Below are 25,716 nucleotides of genomic sequence, written 5' to 3'. Positions count from 1 at the left end.
ACAAATTAAGTCAGTAATAACATTGTCTTTATAGATAATAGTGGCTAGCTGCCTCCTTATAAGAGGATGCGTATACACATTTTTCTAACAATACACTTGAAAGTAATGAGGCTGAAAAACATTTTGGAGATTGAGAGGGATGATGAAGAATATGGTGTCTTTCCTTTTTCCACCATCATCTGCTTGCCTTTAGGCAGAAATGCATGGTCTTTGTTCTTGATTTTTATTATAATTGGAGGTCCATTGAAACCAAGTATAAGATAACAAATGGTACTAATATTACTTTGAATTAAATTTCTATATTGTGCTAAATTTTGCTGAAAAAGTGATACATTAGTGATCAAAATCACTAACATATGCATCAGCTGAATTAGACTTAAACACTTTTAGCACCAAGGACTCAGAATTATAATTTAACCTAGCAGCAATATTATTCAAATCCCAGAAGTCCTCTTGTTGTCATGCTCCTCCCAGCACACAACATGGACCTAAATTAACACCAAACATGTCCCAACCATTGGCCATTTCATCAAATCATCTAGCTCTATTTTTTTAGAGATACCAATTTCCACTGCCAGATTAGTGCCACGCATTCGCTTTTCTCTTCTGGTTTTAACTGCTAAACTCCCAACACTTTGTGAGTCTGCCTAAATTGCAAGAGTAATAATATAGGATAAAGAGAAATTCTGAAATAAATAATTGTTCTTGCACTCTATGTACACTGGTTAAGTGTGCATAATCTTAATACCAGTATCATTGACTACATGTAAGGAATACCGTATATACTCATGTATAAGTCGAGTTTTTCAGCACATTTTTAATGCAGTTTTTGTGGTAAAATTAGGCGCCGTGGCTGATATTCAGGTCGGCTTATACTCAAATATATGTGGGAATTAATACCTATTATCTAATGTTAATGTAGTCAAAGAATATTTAGTGAATACTGTGTGCCCTTATGGAGGAGTCCTCATGGCATAGTGGTTACACGCTGCTCTGTAATTCACAAGGTTGGCAGCTCTAAACCACCAGCAGCTCCATGGGAGAAAGAAGGGCCTTTCTACTCCCGGAACAGTTACAGTTTCAGAAACACAGGGGCAGTTGTACCTGTCCTACAGGATCAATATGAGTCAGTATTGCCTCAATGGAAGTGAGTTGGGGGGATTTTTTTTATCTGTTTGGTTGGTTGGTTGGTTGGTTTCGTTTTTTTATGTGCCCTGGTGGTACAGTGATTGATTACATACTAGGCGGCTAACCACAAATTCAACAGTTCAAAATCACCAGCTAGTTTGTGGGATAAAGGTGGAGCTTTCTACTTTGGTAAAGAGTCACGGTCTCAGAAACCCACAATGGCCATTCTAATCTGTCCTAGAGGACTAGATTGTGCATTAGAATCAACTTACTGACAGTGGTTTTTACTATGTGCCAGGCACTATATAAGACATTGGAAGTGTATAGTCCTAAGGGTTGTGGTCTTACAGACAACATTTAATAGAAACTGATGGCACACTATTACCTCTAAGAATTGGGCATTCACTTTAAAATCTGGTGGAGGAAGTCCGTTTTTAATTGCAGTGTGTTTTTTTTCTTCAATACTCTTGAAAAGGTGTTTAACAGCACGGGAAATAATACCCTGCTCTTCCTCGGTGATGTTAACATCAAATCCTGTTCCCATTGTGTATGTTTTTCCAGCTCCAGTCTGAATAGAAGAACAGCAAAAAATGAGTACCGAATCATAATTACAATCTCAAAGGGAAAAAAATGAAAAGGCAACTGAACACAACTCATGTAAGAATGATTAAATACTTACTTGTCCATAAGCAAAAACTGTAGCGTTATAGCCTTCAAAGCAACCTTCAATTAGTTTTTCGATACATTGAGAGTAGATCTGCTCTTGCTGGGAGTCAAGGTCAAACACATAATCAAAAGTAAAGGCCTTATCCTTCCCTAGGAACACCTGAGGCTCTGCCGGTGTGACAGATGTACAAATATGGCATCCTTCAATCTTTTCTTTGGCAAGCTGTGGTCTTATTCTGTGAGAAATAATCATAAAAAAACAATTAAACAAATAAACCAAAAACTCCAGGAACGATTTACCTAAGGATGAAGTTCAGAGGGTTAACAATGAAGAAAGAATGTAAACAAGAAAGACAGAGAAGAAGCAATGGTGCATTGCTGGGATTGCAATGGATGCACTCAATCAGATATGTCTGAACTGTTGAGTGTAAAATTATGATCTACTCAGTAAACCTTCTCTTAATGCATAGTAAAAAGTAAAAACAAAACCAAAATATTCAAAAACTAGGGCTTAAAAATTACTTGCCAAGAGGAATTACTGAAACCAGAATGAAGGCTGAACATGGTAGTGGGACAGGAGGAAAGCGTAAGGAAATAGAGGAAAGCAGTAGGAGGCAAAAGGCATACATAGAAGCCTAAATACAGACAGGTACTTATGTAAATATATTTATGATTATGGGGGAAATAAACCTATGTGCATATATTTATAGGTTCAGTAGTAGGGTAGCAGGTGGACATTGGGCCTCCTCGCACACACTCCCTCAATACAATAGCACCTTGCTCAGCTAAACGGTCATTCCATGATACCCACCTTCCTGACATGATCACTGAAGACAGATGTGTGCATAAGCAGACACCGAAGAACAAAAACCATCATTGTATGATCACCTTCCCCACATAAACGCTGAAGACGAATGTGTGCATAAGTAAGTGTGGTGAAGAAGACTGATGGTGCCCGGCTATTGAGAGATATAGCGTCTGGGGACGTAAAGGCTTGAAAGTAAACAAGCAGCCATCTAGCCAAGAAACAACAAAGCCCACATGGAAACAGTACACCAACATGTGTGATCATGAAGGGCCGAGGGGACCAAGTTTCAAGCAACAAAGGCAGGGGGGGGGGAATCACATCACCGTGAATGAGGGGAGTGTATGATGGGGACCCAGTGTCTATCTGTAAACAGCTGGACATCCCTTGCAGAGGGGTAGTGGGAAGGAGATGAGTCACTCAGGATTCAGTGTAGCAATAATGAAACTCACAACCTTCCTCTAGTTCTTAAACACTTCCTCCCCTCCAACTATCATGAACCCAATTCTACCTTGGAAACCTGGTTAGACCAGAGGATGCACAGCGGTACATTTGGGATCTGGAAACACAGGGAATCTAGGACAGATGAACCCTCAGGACCAACAGTGAGAGTGGTGATACCGGGAGGGAAGGGGATGTAGAAAGGGGTAACCTATCTCGGGGATCTACGTATAACCTCCTCTCTGGGGGATGGGCGACAGGAAAGTGGGTGAAGGGAGACACCAGGCAGTGTAAAATAAGATAAAATAATAACTTATAAATTATTAAGGGTTCATGAGGGAGGGGGGAGTGAGAAGGGAGGGGGAAGGAAAAAAGGAAAATGAACTGATTCCAGGAACCCAAGTGGAAGGCGAATTTTGAGAATGATGAGGGCAACGAATGTATAAGGGTGCTTTACTCAATTGATGTATGTATGGATTGTGATAAGAGTTGTATGAGCCCCAATAAAATGATTTATTAAAAAATTTTCTTGCCAAATCTTTTGAGAACACTACTAGTTATTGCTCCTTCCTTTGAAAAGTTTAAATAAATTGAATTGTATTGGATCAAGTTACATATGGGTTATTTAACAATCTCAAAAAAATCATGAACAAGAATAAATTGCATATTAAAATTAAATCACTAACACTTCCTAATCTAGTAAGAGGCAGACACCTAGTTAAATAAATTCTGTGACCAAAATGCTATGTATGGCTGATGATTTCATGCCTTTAGAGTTCTTCTCTTTATTTCCAGGGATGATGATATACAATAATGAAAATTCAAAGACATAAAATTTATCTTAATGCTCTTGACACATCTTTTTGTTGCAAACTCTTTACCACACTTCTGAGTTTATTTGATCATTTTCTCCTGTCAATAGAACATACCCCAAAGTACTACTGATATAGTATGTACTACAAAAGGGATATGCGGTGGCTTAGTGGTTAGCAGGCTGCAATCCACATGGTCGGCAGTTCGAAACCACCAGCAATTTCTTGAGAGAAACACTGGGCTTTCTACTCTCATAAACAGTTATAGTCTTGAAAACTCACACGGGTTGCGTGAACACTTACACAGCACTGATACAAAAGTAGAATTTCTCAAAAAGGAAATTAAAAACAAACACAAATAGAAACTCTAATATTTTCTCTCCACAGCCCATAAGCCATCTTGTACAACTCCTATGTGTCCTGCCCTTTACTCTGAAGACCACACAACTACACCAACCCCACATCCACCCCCATCATCACTAGAACTTAATAGTTTTCTCTTCTGTCTTCTTCCCCTGTTTTGAAGGTCTATTTTCAAAGTATGTAGATACAGAGATATGTTGATTATTGAGCACACTCAATTCTGAACCCATTATACTCGCTCCATGAAAAGGGCCATCTTGGGCATATTTCTATGTAGAAACCACTCACTTAGTGCACCTAGATTTTTTTTAAAGGGTTTCTATTTGCCATGGAGAAGGAGAAAGGTGGAAATAACCAAAGACGGGAAATATATAATGGTGAAGATAGAAGAAATAAAGAATTGTAAAGCACTGTATTCCTGCATCTTAGGCCTTAAGAAGTAGAATGAGTTCGTCTCTTCAGTAGAGATAAGCCTATGCCTAAGTTTAGCAATCTTGTCTGTACCAGTTTCCAGTGCAGCATCAGGATGGGAAGAGGGCAAGAGGGCAAGACAAGCAATAACAAAACATCAATGACTGTTTGGAACCCTGGTTATCTAAACCACGATACTGTACCAGCCAAAAGTAAAATTCTGAGCGCTGAGATATATATATATATATATATCCTTGTATAGTGGTTATGCATTGGGTTACCATCCACAAGGTCAGATAAATGGGGCTTTTCTACTCCTGTAAACAATTACAGTCTCAGAAATGCATAGGGACAGTCCTAGAGGTCACTGAGTTGGTGTCACCTTGATAGTAGTGGGTTCTTTTGAGAAGATATATATGCATCTTTTCCTTTCCTATGATTAGTGTTTTTTCTATATTAAGCCTTCAAATCTGTTTACTTGCTTAATAAAACACAATTATCTATGTGAAGCTGTCTAGGAGAGAGCAATGGGGGAAGTTAGAAGACTCGGGTCCACTCATATTTCTGTCACCCCAGAGGTCAGGGGTGGGGAACATTTGGGCCACAGCTGATAGTGCCCTTCCAATCGTCAATACCAGCCAGCATCACCAGCCTCAGCAAAGAAAAGCATTTCCAGCCATTCCATTCAGTGTCGGTTAATTAAATGTTTAACCAGGATAGCCCAAGAATGATGTATAAATACCTAAAAGGCCCTTGGCAGAAAAAATGTTTCCCACCCCTGCTTATGTGCTTTCTCCCAGAACTCTAATTTCCTTACCTCTGGATTAAAAGTATAATCCCAAGAACCTTTTAAGATGTAACACTAGTTGACCATAAGATATTGTGTAGTAAAATTGAGGTTGAGGAAAGATCATATCTATATGTTATTATACAAGGTAAATGCATAGTATCACAAATAAAACAACAGGCTCCTTATAAAAAGTTATGTTCATGGACCATAAAAAGCCAGTAAGAATAGTAACAGGCTCCACCTACTCCCCCACATCGTAAAGAATCAGTTGTCTTTCTCAAAATTATTATTCTCTTCTTTATAAATCCCTCCTCTGATACCCATCTTTACAAAATCCTGAGAGAATCATCATCCTGCCGGTCACCAAGTCAAAAACTTGTGAGTCAACCTTAGTTCCTCCTTCCCTTTATTTCCATATAGAATCTATGTCCATGAGCTATGAATTTTGAAAATAGCAACTTGTGCTACTTACTTTCCTTAACTATCAACACCATCCTGATCAAGGTGACCCTTACCTACATGAAAAGCCTCCTCACCTGTTGCCCTCAGACAAATCATGCCTCCCATCAATCTGTCCCACACACAATATCAGTGACCTTTCTGTAAGGTCATTTGGTAAAGTCACAACCTTGCTTAAAACCTTCAGTACATCCAACACACCCCTCTAGACACTCTTTTTGCCAGACATCAATGTTGAATGGAAAAACCTTTTGCTGTGTTTGTGATGGTGGTTTATTTTAGATCCATGCCCTGCAGCATAGTGATGATTTTTTTGGTCTCCATGCATTCAAATACAGTGACACTTACCTTGGACCACTCTTCTCCATTCCCTCCCTCTTTGCCAGCCCACGGGTTTCATGTCTTTATTTTCCACTGAGATATCGCTTCTTTCAGAAAATTATCTGATTGCTTGACATAAATGAGTTGATACCCTGTTTCTAAGTTACTGAAGCACAGCATAGTACCAACATCAAAAACATGAGGTACTCAGTTAAAAATAAATAGTAGCCCTTAGTAGTCACTGTGAGATCTCACCATATGTGCCTTAGAAGCCAAGCCTGTCTACTAGTAGACGAAAGGTGCTAGGGATGCAAATCAGTTCCATGGCTTACAACAGCATCATGTACACACTAATAATTGAGTAAACTCGTTGAGGGAGAAAAGGAAATCTGGAAAAGGGGATAAGCATCCCCACCTTTTCACTTAATTCATATCCCCTCAACTCTTACATTGAACTTTAAGGTCTTTACGGACAACGCTGGCATAATATAAATAGAAATACCCACTCACGTATTCAGTTCTGTACGAGTGAAAGATCGTGGTCAAAGGAAAACACTCCTTGTCTTAAAGTGCTGATTTGGCAGCTTTCCCTACTTTGAGTGAGAAGAGGGGGGAAACGTCCATCAGAGAAACATTTGCTAATTTCAGATCTAACTGTTCTTGGATGTTTTATACCTAACATAAAAACAACAATATGTTCGCTGACCCATAGCCCTATGGGGACAACACTGGAGACTCAGTGTCTGGATTGGCCCGGTCTTACCCCACCACACCAAGGCAAAACACTAAGGGCATGCAGCAGAGCAACTGGGGGAGAAGAGGAGGGGGCTCCGACAGAGTGCAAAGGATAGACTTTGGGGCCAGAGTGTGGCACCCCATCGGACTCAACTGGAGGACACGCCTAGACGTCAATAGACCTTGATCTATTTATAGGTTTTTCTTTTATATAATTTTTTTTACTTTAAAAAAATTAATTTATTCTTTTCTTGGTCACTGGTTTTCTTTGTTGTTGTCATTGTTGTGTTCTCTTTTGTCGCTTTGTCTTGCTATGCCTTGTTTTTATTTTGGTTTTTTTTGGTGCATATTATTATCTCTGCCAGTCTGTCTAGATAAGATAGGCTAGATGAGCAGTCTGGAGGAGAAAAGAATGGGACCAATGGTTCCAGGGGGTCAGGGGAGAGGAGGATGTGGAGGAAAGGAAGTGGTGTTGACCAACATAGGGACAATGGAGCAACAAGTGATCCAAAACTAGTGGCAAGGATGGTGTGAGAGGCCTGGCAGGGATTCATCTAGGGCAATGTAACAGAGAAATTACTGAAACCCAAATGAAGGCTTAGCATGATAGTGGGACAAGAGGAAAGTGAAAGGAAATAGAGGAAAGAAGTAGGAGGCAAAGGGCATTTATAGAGGTCTAAATACAGGCATGTACATATGTTAATATATTTATATAAGATGGTGGGGAAATAGATCTACTTGCACATATTTATAGGTTTAGTAGCAGCAGATGGACATCGGACCTCCACTCAAGTACTTACTCAATACAAGAATACTCTGTTCTATTAAATTGGCATTCCATGATGCACACCTTCCCAACACGATCGCTGAAGACAAAAGTGTGCATAAGCAAATGAGGTGAAGAAAGCTGATGGTGCCTGACTATCAAAAGATATAGCATCTGGGATCTTAAAGGCTAGCAGGTAAGCAAGTCGCCATCTAGCTCAGAAGCAACAAAGTCCACATGAGAAGCACATCAGCCTGTGTGATCACAAGGTGTCAAAGGCATCAGTGATCAGGCATCAAAGAACAAAAAAAATCTTATGATTGTAAATGACGGGGAGTGTAGAGTGGAGACCCAAAGCCCATCTGTAGACAACTGGACACCCCCTTACAGAAGGGTGACAGGGAGGAGACGATCCAGTCAGGGTGCAGGGTAGCAACGATGAAACATACAACTTTCCTCTAGTTCCTAAATGCTTCCTCCCCCCACTATCATGATTCTAATTCTACCTTACAAGTCTGGCTAGCCTAGAGGATGTACACTGGTACAGATAGGAACTGGAAACACAGGGAATCCAGGACAAGATGATCCCTTCAGGATCAGTGCTGAGAGTGGCGATACAGGGAGGGTGAAGAGAAGGTGGTGTAGAAAGGGGAAACCGATTACAAGGAGCTACATATAACGGTCCTCCCTGAGGGAGGGACAATAGAAAAGTGGATGATGGAAGATGTCACACAGTGTAAGATATAACAAAATAATAATAATTTATACGTTATCAAGGGTTCATGAGGGAGAGGAGAAGAAAGAGGAAGGGAGAGAATGAGGAGCTAATATCAAGGGCTAAAGCAAAAAGCAAATGTTTTGAGAATGGTGATGGCAACAAATGTACAAATGTTCTTGACACAATGGATGTCTGTATGGATTGTGATAAGAGTTGTACGAGCCCCCAATAAAATGATTTAAAAACAATATGGGATATTTTTAAAGGTCAAAAGATTAATTTAGGATTATATCAGAAATGTATTAATTACCATTATGACTTTCTATATTATTTCTGCCTCTGCCATATTAGGCTGCAATCTGACAGACAGACATGAGCTCTTACTCGGTACCAGGTGTTCTATTAGATACATTCAAAGATGTTCATTTTCAGTTATGTAAGTAGATGAGGTTCACATCCTACAGATGAGGAAATGAGAGTACCAAGAAGTGAACAGGTGTGTCCAGAGGAACATACCTGGTCAATGACAGAACCCGAGTAGAATGCAGTTCTTCCAAGAACCTCCACTCCTGGCCACAGACCTGACCCCATTGTGTGTCAGACCATAAATCTTTAGGGAAGCATTGGGTGCTGTTGAGCTCTCAGTTGGCAGCAGAGTACTTTATTGCTGTGCCATCATACCTCCTCCCAGAGCCAAGTGCTCTTTAACCCCTACACTCCCCTCTGCCTCCTATGTAGCTACTGTACCGCATATAAAGTGTGGAAGCTCAGAAACTCATTGAATAAAATACACAAAAGTAAGCAGAATTGTCTAACTGAAAAAGAACACTGGACTCTGGTTTGGAACCCATGGAACTTATTAGGATATTAAAATACTTTTCATTTCAACATAACAACAAAGAGCTAGCTGCCATTTCAATGGAGGAGATGACAGCCAATCTTAGTGTCGGTGCCCATTCAGAATATCTTTAACATAATCCCGTAACCGCCATTCATCTGATCATTATCCTAGCTAATGGCAAGGATCCTGTTTTCCAGGATGGATCTTGTGCAAGGCCAGTCATTTCCATGGGCGGGGCTGGAAGGGTGGCTTCTGAGGCAACGAGACGGGTGGCACACTTCTTCCCTGGAGCCAGGCAATGGGAGTTTCTCAACAGGATGGAGACATTCCTACCTAGAAGGAAATGGTCTCCCACATGGACAGATCACTGGGAACGGACTATACTGCAAAGATTACGGATATAGTTGTCTCTCGATTTCCCTTCAAAAAAGTACTATTTTCAATATTTCAGACCCTAACATTTGTTCTCAAGAGTTTCTAGATGGACATTCATAATTCACCTGATTGATAATAGTGTGAAAGTTTGAGACGTAACATCTACTATCCTCAATCCCAGAACTATAATTCAAGGTTGTGTACAGGAAAAATATATCATCAATCCTTCTAGGAAAGATTTTTTTTTCTTAAGTAACACAGCTCTAAAAAGGAAGAAGCATTGAAAAATGGAATGAAAAGATACGGGAATTTTTCCATAAACTTTTTCAAGCCTCCCTTGTATTTTCTAATATCCTCAGTATTTCCATATAAAAATTAGAAAATTAAACAGACGCTTCCCGCTACTAATATATAATCAGCGTTAACATATTGGCATACGGATGTGCATCATTTAACATCCATGAGATGTTCTGTGAGACATGATGTTACATGACTTGAGGGTTAGGTGGACACCACATGAAAACCTTATGGGATCCCGCGTCCAGTTGTCTTTCCATGGCTACTGCTGCTGAACCTCCTGTCAGGGGCCAGAGGAACGGAGAGAGGACAAGTGAGTGACAAGTGGGAGCAAGTGAGTGAGAATTAAGCAGCTCGAGTGCAGTCCCTCTGCTGCTGGCCTGAGCAACATAAACCGCCTGGCCCCACACCCTCTCCAGTCTGCCCACCAGTCAGGGCCCGAGCGCTCTGCCTCAGCGCAGTGCGGCAAGAGTCTGGATGAAGGGTCGTCAAGCCTTAAGGGGAAATCATGAACGAAAGGACAGCTTCTCTCCCTAAAAAGCACAAAACCCTATGGGACCAGACACTTAAGTGGTCGGACATTGTCTGAAGGGGCATTAGAGATGAATTCATTGATAACTTGTAAGAAAGTTTATAATCAAACAATTAAATATATTTGAAGTCACTCTTAAGGAAAAATAACTGTGAAGAAAACTTGTGCAAAAATGTTTAGAATTATGTTACGCTGATGTTATATATATGGCAATATTACATTAATAAGTACACAAAAGTGAAGTAGATTCCATTGATTTGTGACTGGAAATGATCACTATTTGGGTTTTTTTTATTATGACGTTGGAAACTAATGTAGGCAGAATGAGGCTATTGTAGAAAATAATGACAAGTTCATGAAAACAACTGTGAACATGAGGTGGGGAAATATCCTTTGAGGCGCTGTTGACTGACCAATTGGGTATGGCCCAAAAGGAGAAATTCTCCGCAAAGTCACATAGAAAAAAGAATAAGTAATTTGTCCTTCATATTCTGTGAAATCTGCAGTTTGAAAAAGAATATGGTAAGTGCTGTTCATACAAGAATAAATGCCGCCCGTGTTTATTCACGGAAGCATCCTGCTCTTCGCAATTCCAATGTTGCTCTCATGCTCTGAGAGTGGTCTGATGATCTCATTTCCACAGAGGGGGAACCCTTTACTCCTTATCCTCAATGACCTCTCCTCCGCATCTGATCCCGTCAGTTCCACAGTGCTCAAACGTCGATACCCACTGGCTTTTGTGATGTCTCTTTTTACTCACTGTTTCTGACTCTAAACCATCGTTGTACACTTAAAACAAACAAACAACTCACTGTGATGGAGATGATCCCAACTCATGGCAACTCTGTAGGTCAGGAGAGAACTGCCCCTGGGTATTTCCAGGGCTGTAACTTTTTGCTGGAGTAGAAAGCAAGCCTCCTCTTTCTCCTGTGGAGTGGCTAGTGATTTCAAAGTCCTGAGCTTGCAGTTAGCCGCCCAATGGGTAACTTGCTACCAGGGCTGACCCAGAAAAGTGTCCACATTCTTTAGCAAAACCAACCAGTTGCGGTTCTGACTCATAGCAACCCCATCTGTGTCAGAGTAGAATGGTGCTTCCTAAGGGCTTCAAATATGCTTTTGCGAGAGGAGATCACCTGGATTTTCTTCTGAGGCACCTATGGGTGAACTCAAACCCTTGACCTTTGACTGGCAGCCAGAAACATTGATCGTTTTGCCAACCAAGAACTCTTTTATTTGGCATGTTGTTGCAGTTTCCCGATGAGTTGACTCCCACTCATAGCAGCCCTAGGACAGACTAGAATCGCCCCTTTAGTGTTTCCTGAGCTGCAATCTTAATAGGAGCAGATGACCCGGTCTTTTCTCCCACAGAGCAGCTGGGTGGATTTGAAACCATGGCCTTTCAGTCAGCAGATGAAGATGTTACGCTGCACCACCAGTGCACAGTACCTAAGAATTTCCCTATTATTAAATTCTTAAATTTAATTTCTATTTTAACTAATCACTCAAGAAAAATAAGGGCACAAATTTTTTACCCATACTTTAAAAAGGAAGCAATAACCTACCTTTTCTTGCCAGACCCTACACCTCCCAGTATATCACTGTTCCTTGTTTTTCATCAGTAGAGGTAAAAAACCATCAAGAGGCCAGCTACCTGGAGTGAACTTAGAAGCAAGACGTTGCAATCCACTTCTGAAAGACCAACCCAAACTCACTGCCACAGAGTCTATGTCAACTCATAGCAGCCCTGTAGAACAAGGTAGAACAGCCCCTGGGACCTTCTGAGATGGAACTCTTTACAGGAGTAGAAAGCCTCATCTTGCTTCTGGGGAGTGGCTGGTCATTTTAAACAGCTGACCATGCAGTGAGTAGCCCAATGTGTAACCGCTACGCAACCAGACCCTATGAAGCACATTTCTCTGTGAAATTATTTTTGGCATGGTTCTTCCATCAGCAGTCTTTATAATCTTTATAATTCTTCTCTCAGCAATCTTTATCATTCCTACTCAGTGATTGGGGGAGAGCACACAAAATAAGGTACAAAGGACTCTTAACTCAGGGACTGAAGAAGAACCTATGTGCTTGCCTTATGATGTTGGTGAAGAATATTAGCATGGACTGCCAAAAGAACAAGCAAATCTGTCCTGGAAATAATACAGCCAGAATGCTCCTTAGAGGCAAGGATGGTGGGACTTTGTCTCATGTACTTTGGGGATGCCAGGGAGACAAGCCCCTGAAGATGGTCATCAAACTTGGGAAAGTAGAGGGGCAGCAAAATAAATAAATAAAAGGAAGACAGATTGCCCTCAACGAGACAGATTGCCACAAGAGCAACAACAATGGGCTCGAACTCAAGAACAATCATGAGGATGGTGCAGGACCAGGCGGTGTTTCCCTTTGTTGTACGTCGGGTGGTTCTGACTCAGAGCTGACTCTCTAGTTCCTAACAACAACAACATGGGGGTTTAGCAGATTGCTTTTCCACTGAGTATAAAGTAAGTTACTTCAGAAGCAGCAATAAAGAGTCTGGACTAACAAGAAAGAAGCACCACCATCACCCATGAGAAATCCCTGTGTGAAAGCATGGCAGCAACATGGGTATAAGAGGGTACAGCACCAAGATCCTGAGACAATGCCATACTTCCTAGGCCACGGAATGAGTAAAGCTCAGAGCCTTTGGGCAAGAGGCTGGCTTCCAGAGCGGACTATCTATTGGGCATTTATCAGTGCTAAAAAACGTTGTAATATTTGCCTGAGCAGGGCAGAGGTCAAGGGGCACGTGGCTTAGAGGTTAAGTGTCAGCATACTGAATACTGTGCTAAGAGAAAACTGAAAGAAAAAAAAAAGAATTCTATGCTGAAAGTTTTCTGATCCTGGTTTGTGATAACCAGTTGACCTCCCTAATACATTCAACATCATGAATATTGTCTGAGTTCTGTGTCGCCACTGCAAGGAACTGTTGAACTAAGCAGAGAAGCAGAATGCCAGGGAAGGAATGGTTGGTGTCAGAGTAGGGCAAAGGAGGTAGAAAGGTTGAGGCACTTCTGACCTCTGCCTCTTAGGATATGCATCCTTGGGCCAATGTGGAATCAGGTTCTCCTCCCCCCGCCCCCCCCACCCCCCCACCCCCACCCCCCGTCTAAGTAGATGCGGCCAGACGCAGCAGCCCCCAGGCAGCTGGTGGTGGAATTGCACCATCAGTTGTTTTGAAGCAATGTTGCTGTGGTCATTGACCTAAGCTTTATTTCTGAAAACATCATCGTGGCACCTAACAAGGGCAGCAGTGACGATTAGAGGAGACTCTGAGACCAAGACCAGGAAATTTCCTGAAACTAGGCCCTGTTTTCTGTCTTCTGCCTTTGAAATAACCACAACTGATTTTAAAGACTATATCAAATAAGCCACAGTCAAGAAGACTAGTTTCAAAATGTCCTAGCTATAACAGAAAAAATAAGAGGTTGAATACTTTGGGGAATCTTTCCAGCTGGAGTTTTAGTGATGAAAGACAGAGAAATCATCTTTAAGCTTTAAATTAAGTACCTAATATCGGAAGAGGCAATGTGCCCTGGGACCTGAGCAGCCCTGCACATTGTTGAATGCTCGATTCCAGCTACCGTTTACATGAAGTATTTCTGAGGGCTGAGTTTGCAGTGAGCAGCATTCAAAGATCAGGTTAACATCTTCCCCCTGAAAAGAGTTAGCTTGTTTCCACTTATAGCAAAAGTTGTGTGTTCCCTAACTCAGTAACACTTGATGCCTGATGTGCACAGCATCCATATATGGGGTCTACCCACCTTGTCCCTGTTGGGCTTAGAGGAGGAAGCTGTTTACATCGACATGCACTTCAAGCTGCTTACTGAGCTATGAGTAATTAAAGGCCCTTTGTCTCTAACTCTTCTCTCAGTCAGTATCCATGAAACAGTAACAGACTAACCTGTTAGCTCACAAAAAGGATAAAATCTCATGATCTTTCACAGGTCCTGACACATACTAGCTGTGCTCTTGAGTAAGTCATTTTCTTTACCTCAGTTTTTCTGTCCATAAAATGATAATAAATAATCTTCCTACCACATGTAGCAAGGAGCAAGGACTGATGAGGTGGCTATAAAGCACTGTTGTTGATGTGTTGTTAACAACGCCATCTGGAAATTCTCCAAGTCAATTTACTCATAAAGCACATTGGCATCTTTAATCAATCTGGGCCTTGTAACGTGTTAAAGAATGGATTACATTAGGATAATCAAAGGTAAGACTATATTAAAGGAATCCAACACTACAGTGAATATACAGTTGGCCCTCCTTATCAGCAGATTCCACTCTCACATAGTCAACTAACTAATGAAACAGTTGAAAATACTAGAGAGAAAAAGCAATTGAGTGGTCAAAACAATCTCTCAGAGCTAGAGGGAGTAGAAAGTGCTCTTTGCTTAGTGTTTGCATTGTATTATGTGCTACAAGTTATCTAGAGATTAAAGTATATAGGAGGATGCACATAGGTTGTGGGCAAATGCTCCATCGTTTTATGCTTGCTCCATAAAGAACCTAGGCATCTGAGGATTTTGCTATCGTGGGATCCTGAGACCAGTCCCCCAGGTATGCCAAGGGAGACTACACACATACACACCTCTTTGCACGGATGGCCAAAATAAATAATGTTACACCTGCAAGAGCAAAGAGAAGGCATAATCCAAAATATTAAGTTTTACATAATAAAAAAATAAGCCTCATTGTGACAGAGGTTTACCTTAGAATTAATGCAAATATAAGGGAAATAGGACCAAATGGGAATTTTTATTCTTTTAATAACATTACTATTGATTTCCAAATAGCTATAAGGAAATTTCAGTCGGAAAGAAGCATTTCCAAATGACAGGTTCTTTGTAAAAAGAAGAATAAATTGCTATGGCACAATTTGTTCTCATATTGAATTAGATTTATGCCAATGTAGTTTATGAGAGAAGTGACTGACTTGGAATGTGGACAAATGACTAATCAATGATTTATAGTTACTGATAGACGCTGACTAAAGAAAATAATACCATGCCATTATAATTTAGAACTCCATGGGACATATCCAGTCAGCAATATTTTTTTCTCAATCAGAGCAACTGTAACATCACCCAGTAACTGATGTTCAAGGATGAAGACCAACACAAAAAGAAAACTATATTTTTAAACACATGCTACGTTTTTAATATTTCCAGGCTTTCTTCCACACATCCATCTCTGCCGTCTCTCTATTTCCTATTTTATGGTGGACACTGCGAAGGATAGGCTTTTTGTTGACAACTGCTGGTCAAACAGTTCCCTACGGTACCAGAGGAGCTACCGAATGTCTTCCTGTTTACAGCTGCCCGATGCTGATTTGTTGCCCTGTTAGTACTGTTGTCCTTAATTGATGGTTTCATAGCTGTGATAAATTTCCCATTGCCTAAATGTCTTTGTAAGCCATCTCCTCTATTTTACTTAAGTTATTCTGATCTCATCCCCATGTGATGATGGTCCTTCTCCAGTGTACTCAATAATCTGACCTGATTCCCACTTTGTGCGGCTCTTTTACTTACAGCTATCTCTAGCTAGCCCACTTGGCACCTTGCTAACACCTTTGTTCTTCCTACTTTACATCAACAAACCCTTTCTGTATCTCAGTTTTAGAGTCGTGGGTGATCATGATATTGGATGCTACTTACGAGTATTCAAATTGATTTCTGAAAATTAATTACCTCTTTCTAATGTACTGTTCCCTAAAAATTAGAGCAACTGTCATTTTGTCACCACCACAAGCAACTGAGGTTTCTGGTACCCTTCCTGATCCTCCTCCAACTCCTCCCTGTCAGAAGACACCAAATCAAGGACGCATCTGCCCTACTTTAATCGTCCGCTTTCTGTTCTAGACTAGTTTCTGGCACTCCGCAGAACTTGTTACACCATTTGTGGCCTTGGTGACTGTTTCCGTATGTGATCAGTAACTGTATAAATAATACATCACTCGGGTGCACAAGAAGCAATGCTGTCTCCCTAAAAGAATCTATCATTACAAGGATGGGTGCTAGGACAAAAGATATTTCTCCATGAAAGAAACACACCTCAGTAATGGCATGAAATAAATCAGTGAGTCAACAAAAAAAAACAGCCTAAGAACAAAAAGATCTAGTGCACCAGTTTGTGGGAACACCAGATACCAGGAAATTTATACTTCTGCAAATGACAGAGGAGACAGGTAACAGGCAAAAGAGGAAAACCTCACCTTTTAATTTACTAATGATGAATCACATTTTTAAATCACCCAGAATCTCATCATAATCCATATAATTAGCTAAGTACCATACTTCATCACCTTGTGCACCCCCCCGCAATTTTATACTCAATAACACCAACAGATGTCCATGGGCATATCTATTTCCCATTAAAATGCTCAACAGAGATCTAGGTTACGCCTCTCATTCTAGCAGGTGCAGCAATGCTTGAAAAACAAGTTCACTTCCCTCAAATGCAGTCTGATTGCAGTTAGCTAGGAAAAGGAAGCTGGAAACACAGAGTGATGAAATACTATGCATCTTTCCTTTGATTTCTTACTTCCGTAAGTCCTACATTTTTATCCCCAAGGCTGAAATAAGGACATAGAACACTGAGAGACTCTCTCTTAAATGAGGATATTTCACAGAGAGATGGCGACTCCACTGAAATAGCACACATAGACCATCAGTTAACCCAGAACAACCTGTGGAGCAGAATCAAACTGCCCCACAGGGTTTCCCTGGCTGTAATCGTTACAGAAGCAGAAATCTACCTCTCTGTCTCTCACAACTCCTGGCGTTTCCAGCGGCTTTTTCATTAGCAGTTATGCTTCTTTCAACTTAACTGACACAAGGGTTCCGGTCACACTACTGTCCTTTTATTACTTGTCTAGAAAACAGTCAGGCCCAGTTTGCCAGCAAAGACTGGGGTCCCTGACCCCTCTCTCAAACAGGGGCACCAGCTCGAGGCCCCAGTTTCACAGCACCCTAGAGGTGTGCGCTGAAACTGCATTACTGGCCTTGACACATCAAACCCCCAGTAATTTTTTTGTTGTGCTTTCTAGATGGGGATCGGCAGGTTTACATTTTACAATAGGGAACAGGAAGAGCAGGTTCAGGAGGCAGGAAGAAAGGCCATCAGGCATGCCCAAGTGCTGGCCTCACTTGCTAACTGCCCATCAACCGCCTCCCAGGTTTCCCAGACTTATGACCAAAGTGCCCATTGCTATGTGTGTCGGGAACCGGGCCGCTTGGCACAGCACTGCCCTAGCGGGAATAGGCCTGTCCAAGGGCCATGTCACCCTGGCAAGTAAGCTGGCCACCAGGGGGTCCCTTGTCCTATGGCAAATAGCCAAGAGGAGGGCGCCCACAGGCCAGGTGAGCATCTGCTCACTGAAGATTGGCCTGACCCAGCCAGCGAAGCAGCAGGAGAGCTGCACCAGGTCTGGAACCTCAGGTGAGCAATCAACATGCCAGCAAGGTCAGTGGATGTCCTCCTAGACTCTGGACTGACTGTCCTATTCTCCCCTCCTTCCTGGGCCCTGGGCGCCGATCACAGGTGAAACCATGGACACTGTTGCCCCCAGACAGCTCAGAAGTGGATTAGACAGACAAGCACCCCTCAGAGCTGTTGGGGTGTCTCACTGCCACTCCAGGACAGATACAGGCTCCACAAAAACCCGACCCCAGGTCCATCTCAGCCCATCAGTGTCTCTACTGTTGTTAGTACCAGAGTGCTGCTTCGATCCTTATAATTGCCCTTCATGCGGTCCATCCTCTGACCCACTCTCCGGAATTATCTTGTTTTCGTGTGCCATCTGTTTCCTGCCAGGGTTCTTGATCTGATTAAGGCAGTCTCTGGAAATGGCAAGAACCCTTTTTAGCACTACCCCTGCGTCACCAGATCTTTTACTGATGCCTGCCTGGAGCATTAAGCTCTTTCAGGAACCAGCTATATGGGATCTAATTGACAACAGCAACCTGAAAGATTAGATAGTGACTGGGGAAGATCTACTTGCCAAATGAGGGTGAGAATGGTTACACAACTCAGAGGATGTCATCAAGGTCATGGACTGGTACAAGTAGAAGCTATTGAATTGGTGTAGGTATTGTTGCACCTATTATAACACCAAAATAAATTATTTTTTAAAGGAGAAAGGAGGAAAGCAAAGAGCCAAGCTATGTCCCGCTACAGAGAGAGCTGCCTTTAATAGCAGAAAGAGGTCTCCAGCTATTAGCTTGCAAAGAAAAATGAGTATCTCAGTTCTATACCAATTAGAAACTGAATTACGCTACCATCCGGAATGGGTGTGGGAGAGGAGCTGAGAGACTCTGAAGGGAACGTTGCAGCTCGGAGGACATGCGTGCAGCCAAACGATGGCGAGAATCCTGACCAAGGGAAACTATGGCAAAATAAGCATGTGTTGCTTTAAATCCCTAAACTTATCATTCGTTACACAGCAAAAAACTAACGTAGAATGGTACCTTACAATCTTTATTACACTAAATCCTACTAACTTCAAGACCATAATCTTTGAAACTACTACATATGTAATTTTGAGCTCTGTAGAGTCACACGAGTATGTCTGGCATGTTACTGTGATAACAAATAAGTCAAAGCAGTTTATTCATGCCACCACTGATCTATTCGTCCACTGTGGCTGGGGGCAGGGCAACAAACTCCTTTCATAAATCACAACTCTCAAACTACTTTCCTTCAACTTAATTTTTTTTTAACTTCAGGACCCCTGAAACAAAACGTTATACAATATATTGTGTTTTCTGTATATCTTAAAAATATTTAGTTTCTTTATTTCTGTATGTCCTGAAATAAAAATATTCATAAATGGTTTTTAAAAACTTAACTAAATCAAATTAAAATAATAGTTTCCTTCCAATCATGGTATGTTTTTGGTTCTCCAAATCAGAAGCAATTATATTATAAAACAATACTAAGGTAAGACTAATAATCTGAGAAGCTGGACTATATGAAGAAGACCCTACCATCATATTGGAGAAGGTTTATTAACAACCTTCAATATAGAGATGGTACAACCTTGCTTGCTCAAAGTAAGGAAGACTTGAAGCATTTGCTGATGAAAATCTAGGGCTGCAGCCATCAGGTTGGCCCAAACGCAACGTAATGAAAATACTCACAACTGGATAAATAGGTAACATCACAATAAACAGAAAAGTTTGAAGTTGCTAAGGTTTTCATCTTGCAAGGATCCATAATCAATGTTCATGGAAGCAGCACTGGAGAAATCAATGACGCGTTGCTTTGGATAAATCTGCTGCATAAGACCCCTTTAAAGAATTAAATAGCAAAGATAGCACTTCGAGGACCAAGGTGTAGCTGACCCAACCCATGGTATTTTCAATCACTTCATATGCATGTAACATTGAATTGGACAGAGAGTAAGTAAAGACCATAGAAGAATTTATAGATTTGAATTATGGTGTTGACAGAGTATTGAAATTACTGTGAACTGCCAAAGAGCAAACATCTGTTTACTAAGAAGTAGTCAGAAAGTTCCTTGGAATCAAGGAAAAGAAGCCTTCTGCTCACATACTTTGGCCATGTTGTCCGAAAAGACCAATCTCTGGAAAAAGACAGCAGCGCGGTAAAGTAAGAGGGCAGTGAAAAGAGGAAGACCCTTGAGGAACTAGACTGACTGCAACAACGGGTTCAACCACAGATACAATTGTGACGATGGTGTCGGACCCGCCAGCGTTTCTGAATTGGAACTGACTCAATGGCACCTAATAACAACATAGTAAGGATGTTTAGATCTCTATGCTTCTTCCATGATCAATTTAACTTGCATTAACTAGTCGGATTTCCTACTGGGACATTGGGATGTTTTGTTTTTTGTATTTGTTTTATAACAGCCATTTCTGCTTCTGAGTATCAACTATGACAAGTGTAGAAAGGAATTCTATAGGCCGAATAATGTCAAGATCTGGATTCTTAGAGTCTATGATTATATAATCAGGAAAGATGAGGCTTTCTATTCCCATAAGAGTTAGTCTTGGAAACCCACAAGGATACTTCTACCCTGTCCTACAGGGTTGCTCTGAGTCAGAATCAACTCCACTGCAGCGAATGAGCCAGATGATCATGAAATATTATACGGTAAAAGGTGGCTTGGCAAATGTACTTAAGTTAAGAACCTTAACATGGGAAAATTGCCCTCAATTTCTTGGCTGAGCCCAATGAAATCACAAGGCTTTTTAGAAGGGGGAGACAGGAGGTTTATTTACAGAAGAGTGATGCAGCATGAGGAAGACTTGGCTGGCCACTGCAGTCTCTGAAGATGGGTAAAGTTTAAGACAAAGAATGGAGGTCTCTCATTGTCAAAAAAAACAAACAAACCTCACTGCCATGGAGTTAGAGCTGACTGATAGTGACCCTATAGGGCAGGACAGAACGGGGTTCTTAGATTGTAACTCTTAGTGGGAGTAAAAAGCCCATCTTCCTGCCCACAGAGCTGATGGTTTCAAGCTGCTGACCTTGCAGTTAGCAAGCCAATGCGTAACCACTATCCCACAGGGCTCCTCATGGAGGTTTTCTGAAGCAAGAAAAGGTAAGGATAAGGATTCTTCCCTGGAGCCTCCTGAAATAAGAGTCCTACTAACCCATTCTAGGACTTCTGACCTCCAGAATTATAAGATAATCAATGTGTGCTGTTTCAGGCCATGAAATTTGAGTTAATTTGCCACAGCAACAACACAAAATTACAAATGCCCTCAGGCTTCATACAGTCAGTTTGATTAGAGTGACTGTGTAATTTATTGTCTGAATCAGGATACTTTATGAGTAAAAGAGGCAATATGAATAATCACACTAGGACACAGTCAAAAACTAGGACCCCCCTTGATAAAGGACATATACTAGCCCACTCCAGGTCGCTCAAGTGGTACAGAGAGCAGCTGAAAAGGAAGAAATAACTCTCTCTACTCAAAAAGCATCAGGGTTTCAGTCCGTAGGAAATCCCCACTAGGCCCATTGACAACAGATGAGGTAGTACAATGGTTATCAAACCTAGCCGCGTGTCAGAATCATGGTAAGTTTCAGTGTGTTTATTTATTTTGTTGTGTTTTCGATTCATATTCCCAGGCCCCACCTCGGACTATTGAATCAGAATTTCCAAGGGTGAGGCACGCAATCTATATTTTTAATTACCTCTCCAAATGATTCCAACACAGTGGCAAACTTAGGAAGTGCGGGTGAACAGAAAAATATTTACACTTTGTCTTGGTAGTGAGGTCCTTCTCTTACCCTGCATACTCCACACACACAAACGTAATAATACCAGGTCCTCCACCACCTGCTTTTCCTGCAAACACAATCTTAGTCCTGAAATCCAATGTACAAAAAATAAGTATATAGAGCCAATTCCTACTGGAGGGGCCCTCGGGCGTCCTCACCACTAGGCTACCTCCAATTGCCCTTACGAAGCTAAAATAAGCAAGCCCACTGTCGTTGAGTTGATTTGAACCCACAGCCAGCCTGGAACAAAGGAGAACGGTCCCGTTTGTTTTCAGAGACTTTACATCTTTCCTGGAACAGACTCCCACCGCCTTCTCCCGGGGAACACTGGATAGGTTCAAAATGCTGGCTTTAGGGTTAGCCAAACCCAGGGCTCCCTTGAACAAGTCTATGAAAGTCAAGCCTCTGCATCAACAGAAATAAACAACTTCGTTATAACGACAGCGAGCAGCAACTATGTTTAAAAGTTTGTATTTCAGGTAGTAAGTCTGACCTGTGGTCCAACTTCATAATCCTTTCTTTCCTCTTCAGGTAGCTCCTCGGGCTGGTGGTAGGGCAGAGTGAAGAAGCTGCCTTGCGTCCCTCTCTTTAAAGCCTGGCTGGTTTTGCTCCCCACCCTCTTTGAGTGGGGAATATTTTAGTTTAATAAAAGATCATTTTAAAGGATTTTAAGAAAACCGATCATTTGACTTTTAAAAAAGATATTAGAAAACCACTGTTGTGGAGGAAATTCCTGCAGATGAATGGAGCAGAACGAGATGATCCCAGAGTTCCCTTGAGCTCACCAATAAAGCCCTACAGAGTGCATTTTGTGATGATAAGAACAATTACAGCGCATGTGATTGTCACTAAAGGGAAAACATGAGTGATGTTTGACAGAACAAGGCTGTCTCAGAACTTAGAGCCACCTCCAAACCAAAAACCAAACCCCTACCCTCGAGTGGATTCGGACTCATCGTGACCTTGTGTACAGGGTTTCTGAGACTAAACCTGTCCGGGAGCAGGCAGACCTCCCTTTCTCTCAGGGAAGTTGATGGGTTTGAACTTCTGGGTTTGTGGTTAGCAGCCCAATGCCTAACTCACAGCACTATAGGGCTAATGTTATCCTATTCTTTTGGAGACTTATTACAGTACTTAATTATTTTAGTTATTTTTCAGAAACCAGCCAGCTCATCCAAAAGATAACCAGACTCAGCGAGTGTGAATTCCTAACCCATCTGTTGAGCCTTTCTGCCAATAGAACCAATTTATTAACTTACCCCTATTTCCACCCCTGCCCCCATAACGTTTCCTGGTTTCCTAGAGCACATCCCCTCACACATTCCCCGCACACTTCCTCAGAGACCACCCAGGGACCATTCTGGCTAGTTTACATTTTGTTCAATAAAAAGAGATTTCACTACAAGGAGCCATTTTTAATAGACTCCGCAAACTTGGCTTTGTTTTGTTGTTTTTCCCTGCACAATATTGGAATTCACTCTATGAAACAACTCTTAGGTTTTTATACTCTCCTACTTGCCAAGTGCTATGTTACAACTCACCCTGGAAGAGTATCCACGAAACTCAGGGGACAGCGAGATTCATAACATCAAAACGTAAAGTTAACAAGCTTTTCTGCCTCGTGATCAATCTCTCTCTCTCTCTCTCTCTCTCTCTCTCTCTCTCTCTCTCTCTCACACACACACACACACACACGCGCGCGCGCACACACACACACACAAATAGCAGATGAAATGAAATTACCTACCAATGAAATTAATCTATGTCGTAGCTAAAGCTTTCATACATTTCCCCGTTTTTTTTATACATTAAGCTTGCTTTTTGGAGCTTTACATTATTGAATGCAATATCAGGACCATGGCACATATGTAATTAGCATCATTCATTCAATTCTCACCCATTTAATTTGGTCCATTACTTTAGACAATTTTTAATTTAAAAAAAAGAAGAGAGAAAAAAAAAGTTAAGGTCAGAAGAAGATACAAGATTTCTGACAAGAGGTGGAGAACAGGTATCCTGGCAGGCCAGGTTTCCGTCTCAGATATTTAGCTTGGAATGTACAAGAGAACCATTAAAACAGAGTATCTTGGATAAATGTACCAAATGAATTTAATTCTCGTCTTGATTGAAGATCAGCATCAGCGGAAACAGATCAGCCTTGTCCATTAGCAATTACACAAAAGAGTAAGGAGCTACATGGGTACATTCTGAGAAAACAATCTGCATGCTAGATATTGAATAAAAATGTCATTAGAGACTTTAAACCACAGTGGACTGCCTAAGCCATTAGCTTTCTCTTTCTGGCAAAGGTTTAATGTCTTAGGTAGATTTATAAAAGTCCCTGCTTTTATATGTAATGACATTATGCTCTAAATAACAAACATTTGAAGCTAACTATAAGAATTAAAGATTTCTAGAAAATAAATCCATCTAGAGTTGGTTCAATTGAACAAATAATTTACTGGGTCCTTACATTTAAGATATCAAACTCGGCACTGCTGGGATGAGGCTGAATAAACCTTAAATTCCTGACACAGGTTTATTCAAGGCAAATACAAAAATAAAGACTATTAAATATCACAAAGGAAGTACACAGCAGTATTTTTTAAACTTTAACGTGTACATTAATTATGGGGAATGCTTACAAAATTATAGATGATGATGGGGAAGGGCACCTGGGTAAGGGCTGAGAGTCTGCGTTTCTATTTTTATTATTATTTTTTATGTCTTTTTTAAAAATCATTATATTGGGGGCTCATACAACTCAACACAATCCATCCATACATCAATTGTGTAAAGCACATCTGTACATTCATTGCCCTCATCATTCTCAAAACATTTGCTCTCCACTTAAGCCCTTGGCATCAGCTCCTCCTTTTTCCTCTCCCTCCCGTCCCTCTCCTCTCTCATGAACCCTTGATAATTTATAAATTATTATTTTGTTATATCTTACAGTCTGAGGTCTCCCTTCACCCACTTTTCTGTTGTCCATCCCCCAGGGAGGAGGTTATATGTAGATCCTTGTAATTGGTTCCCCCTTTCCACCCCAACCCCCCTCCACTGCCACTCTCACCACTGGTCCTGAAGGGATCATCTGTCCTGGATTCCATGTGTTTCCAGTTCCTAGCTGTACCAGTGTACATCCTGTGGTCTAGCCAGATGTGTAAGGTAGAATTGGGATCATGATAGTGGGGGAGGTGGAAGCATTTAGGAACTAGAGGAAAGTTGTATGTTTCATTGTTGCTACATCGCACTCTACTGGCTCATCTCCTCCCCAAGACCCTTCTGTAAGGGGATGTCCAGTGGCCTACAGATGGACTTTGGGTCCACACTCCATGCTCCCCCACATTCACAATGATATGATTTTTTGTTCTTTGATGCCTGATGCCTGATCCCTTCAATACCTCGTGATCACACAGGCTGGTGTGCTTCTTCCATGTGGGCTTAATTGCTTCTGAGCTAGATGACCGCTTGTTTATAAGACCCCAGATGCTGTATTTTTTGATAGTCGGACACAATCAGCTTTCTTCACCACATTTGCTTATGTACCCACTTTGTCTTCAGCGATCATATCAGGAAGGTGAGCACACAATGATCTGATTTTTTGTTCTTTGATGCCTGATAACTAATCCCTTCAGCACCTTGTAATCACACAGGCTGGTGTGCTTCTTCCATGTAGGCTTTGTTGTCTAAATACAGACATGTACATATGTAAATATATTTATGCATGAGAATGGGGAAATAGATCTATGTGCATATATTTATAGGTTTAGTATTAAGGTAGCAGATGGACATTGGGCCTCTACTCAAGTACTCCCTCAAGCCAAGAATACTTTGTTCCATTAAACTGGCATTCCATGATGCTCATCTTCCCTATAAGATCACTGAAGACAAAGCAGGTGCTTAAGCAAATGTGGTGAAGAAAGCTGATGGTGCCTGGCTATCAAAAGATATAATGTCTGGGGTCTTA

The 25,716-nt window shown here is 41.3% G+C and overlaps 1 protein-coding gene across 3 annotated transcripts in view; it reads right to left on the bottom strand.

The window, feature by feature from the left end:
* KIF21A (kinesin family member 21A) overlaps nucleotides 1-25,716 on the bottom strand; it is a 181,651-nt gene that overhangs the window by 84,425 nt on the left and 71,510 nt on the right. For all 3 annotated transcript variants that reach the window (XM_075551887.1, XM_075551888.1, XM_075551889.1), the window contains exons 2-3: nucleotides 1,808-2,030; nucleotides 1,514-1,696 (exon numbers count right to left, since the gene is read on the bottom strand). In XM_075551887.1, coding sequence (XP_075408002.1) covers nucleotides 1,514-1,696; nucleotides 1,808-2,030 — 406 coding nt within the window. The remainder of the gene's footprint in view (nucleotides 1-1,513; nucleotides 1,697-1,807; nucleotides 2,031-25,716) is intronic.

The sequence above is a fragment of the Tenrec ecaudatus genome, chromosome 6 (assembly GCF_050624435.1).
Source record: "Tenrec ecaudatus isolate mTenEca1 chromosome 6, mTenEca1.hap1, whole genome shotgun sequence".
Taxonomy (NCBI): Eukaryota; Metazoa; Chordata; class Mammalia; order Afrosoricida; family Tenrecidae; genus Tenrec; species Tenrec ecaudatus.
This window is presented reverse-complemented; position numbering and strand designations above follow the sequence as displayed.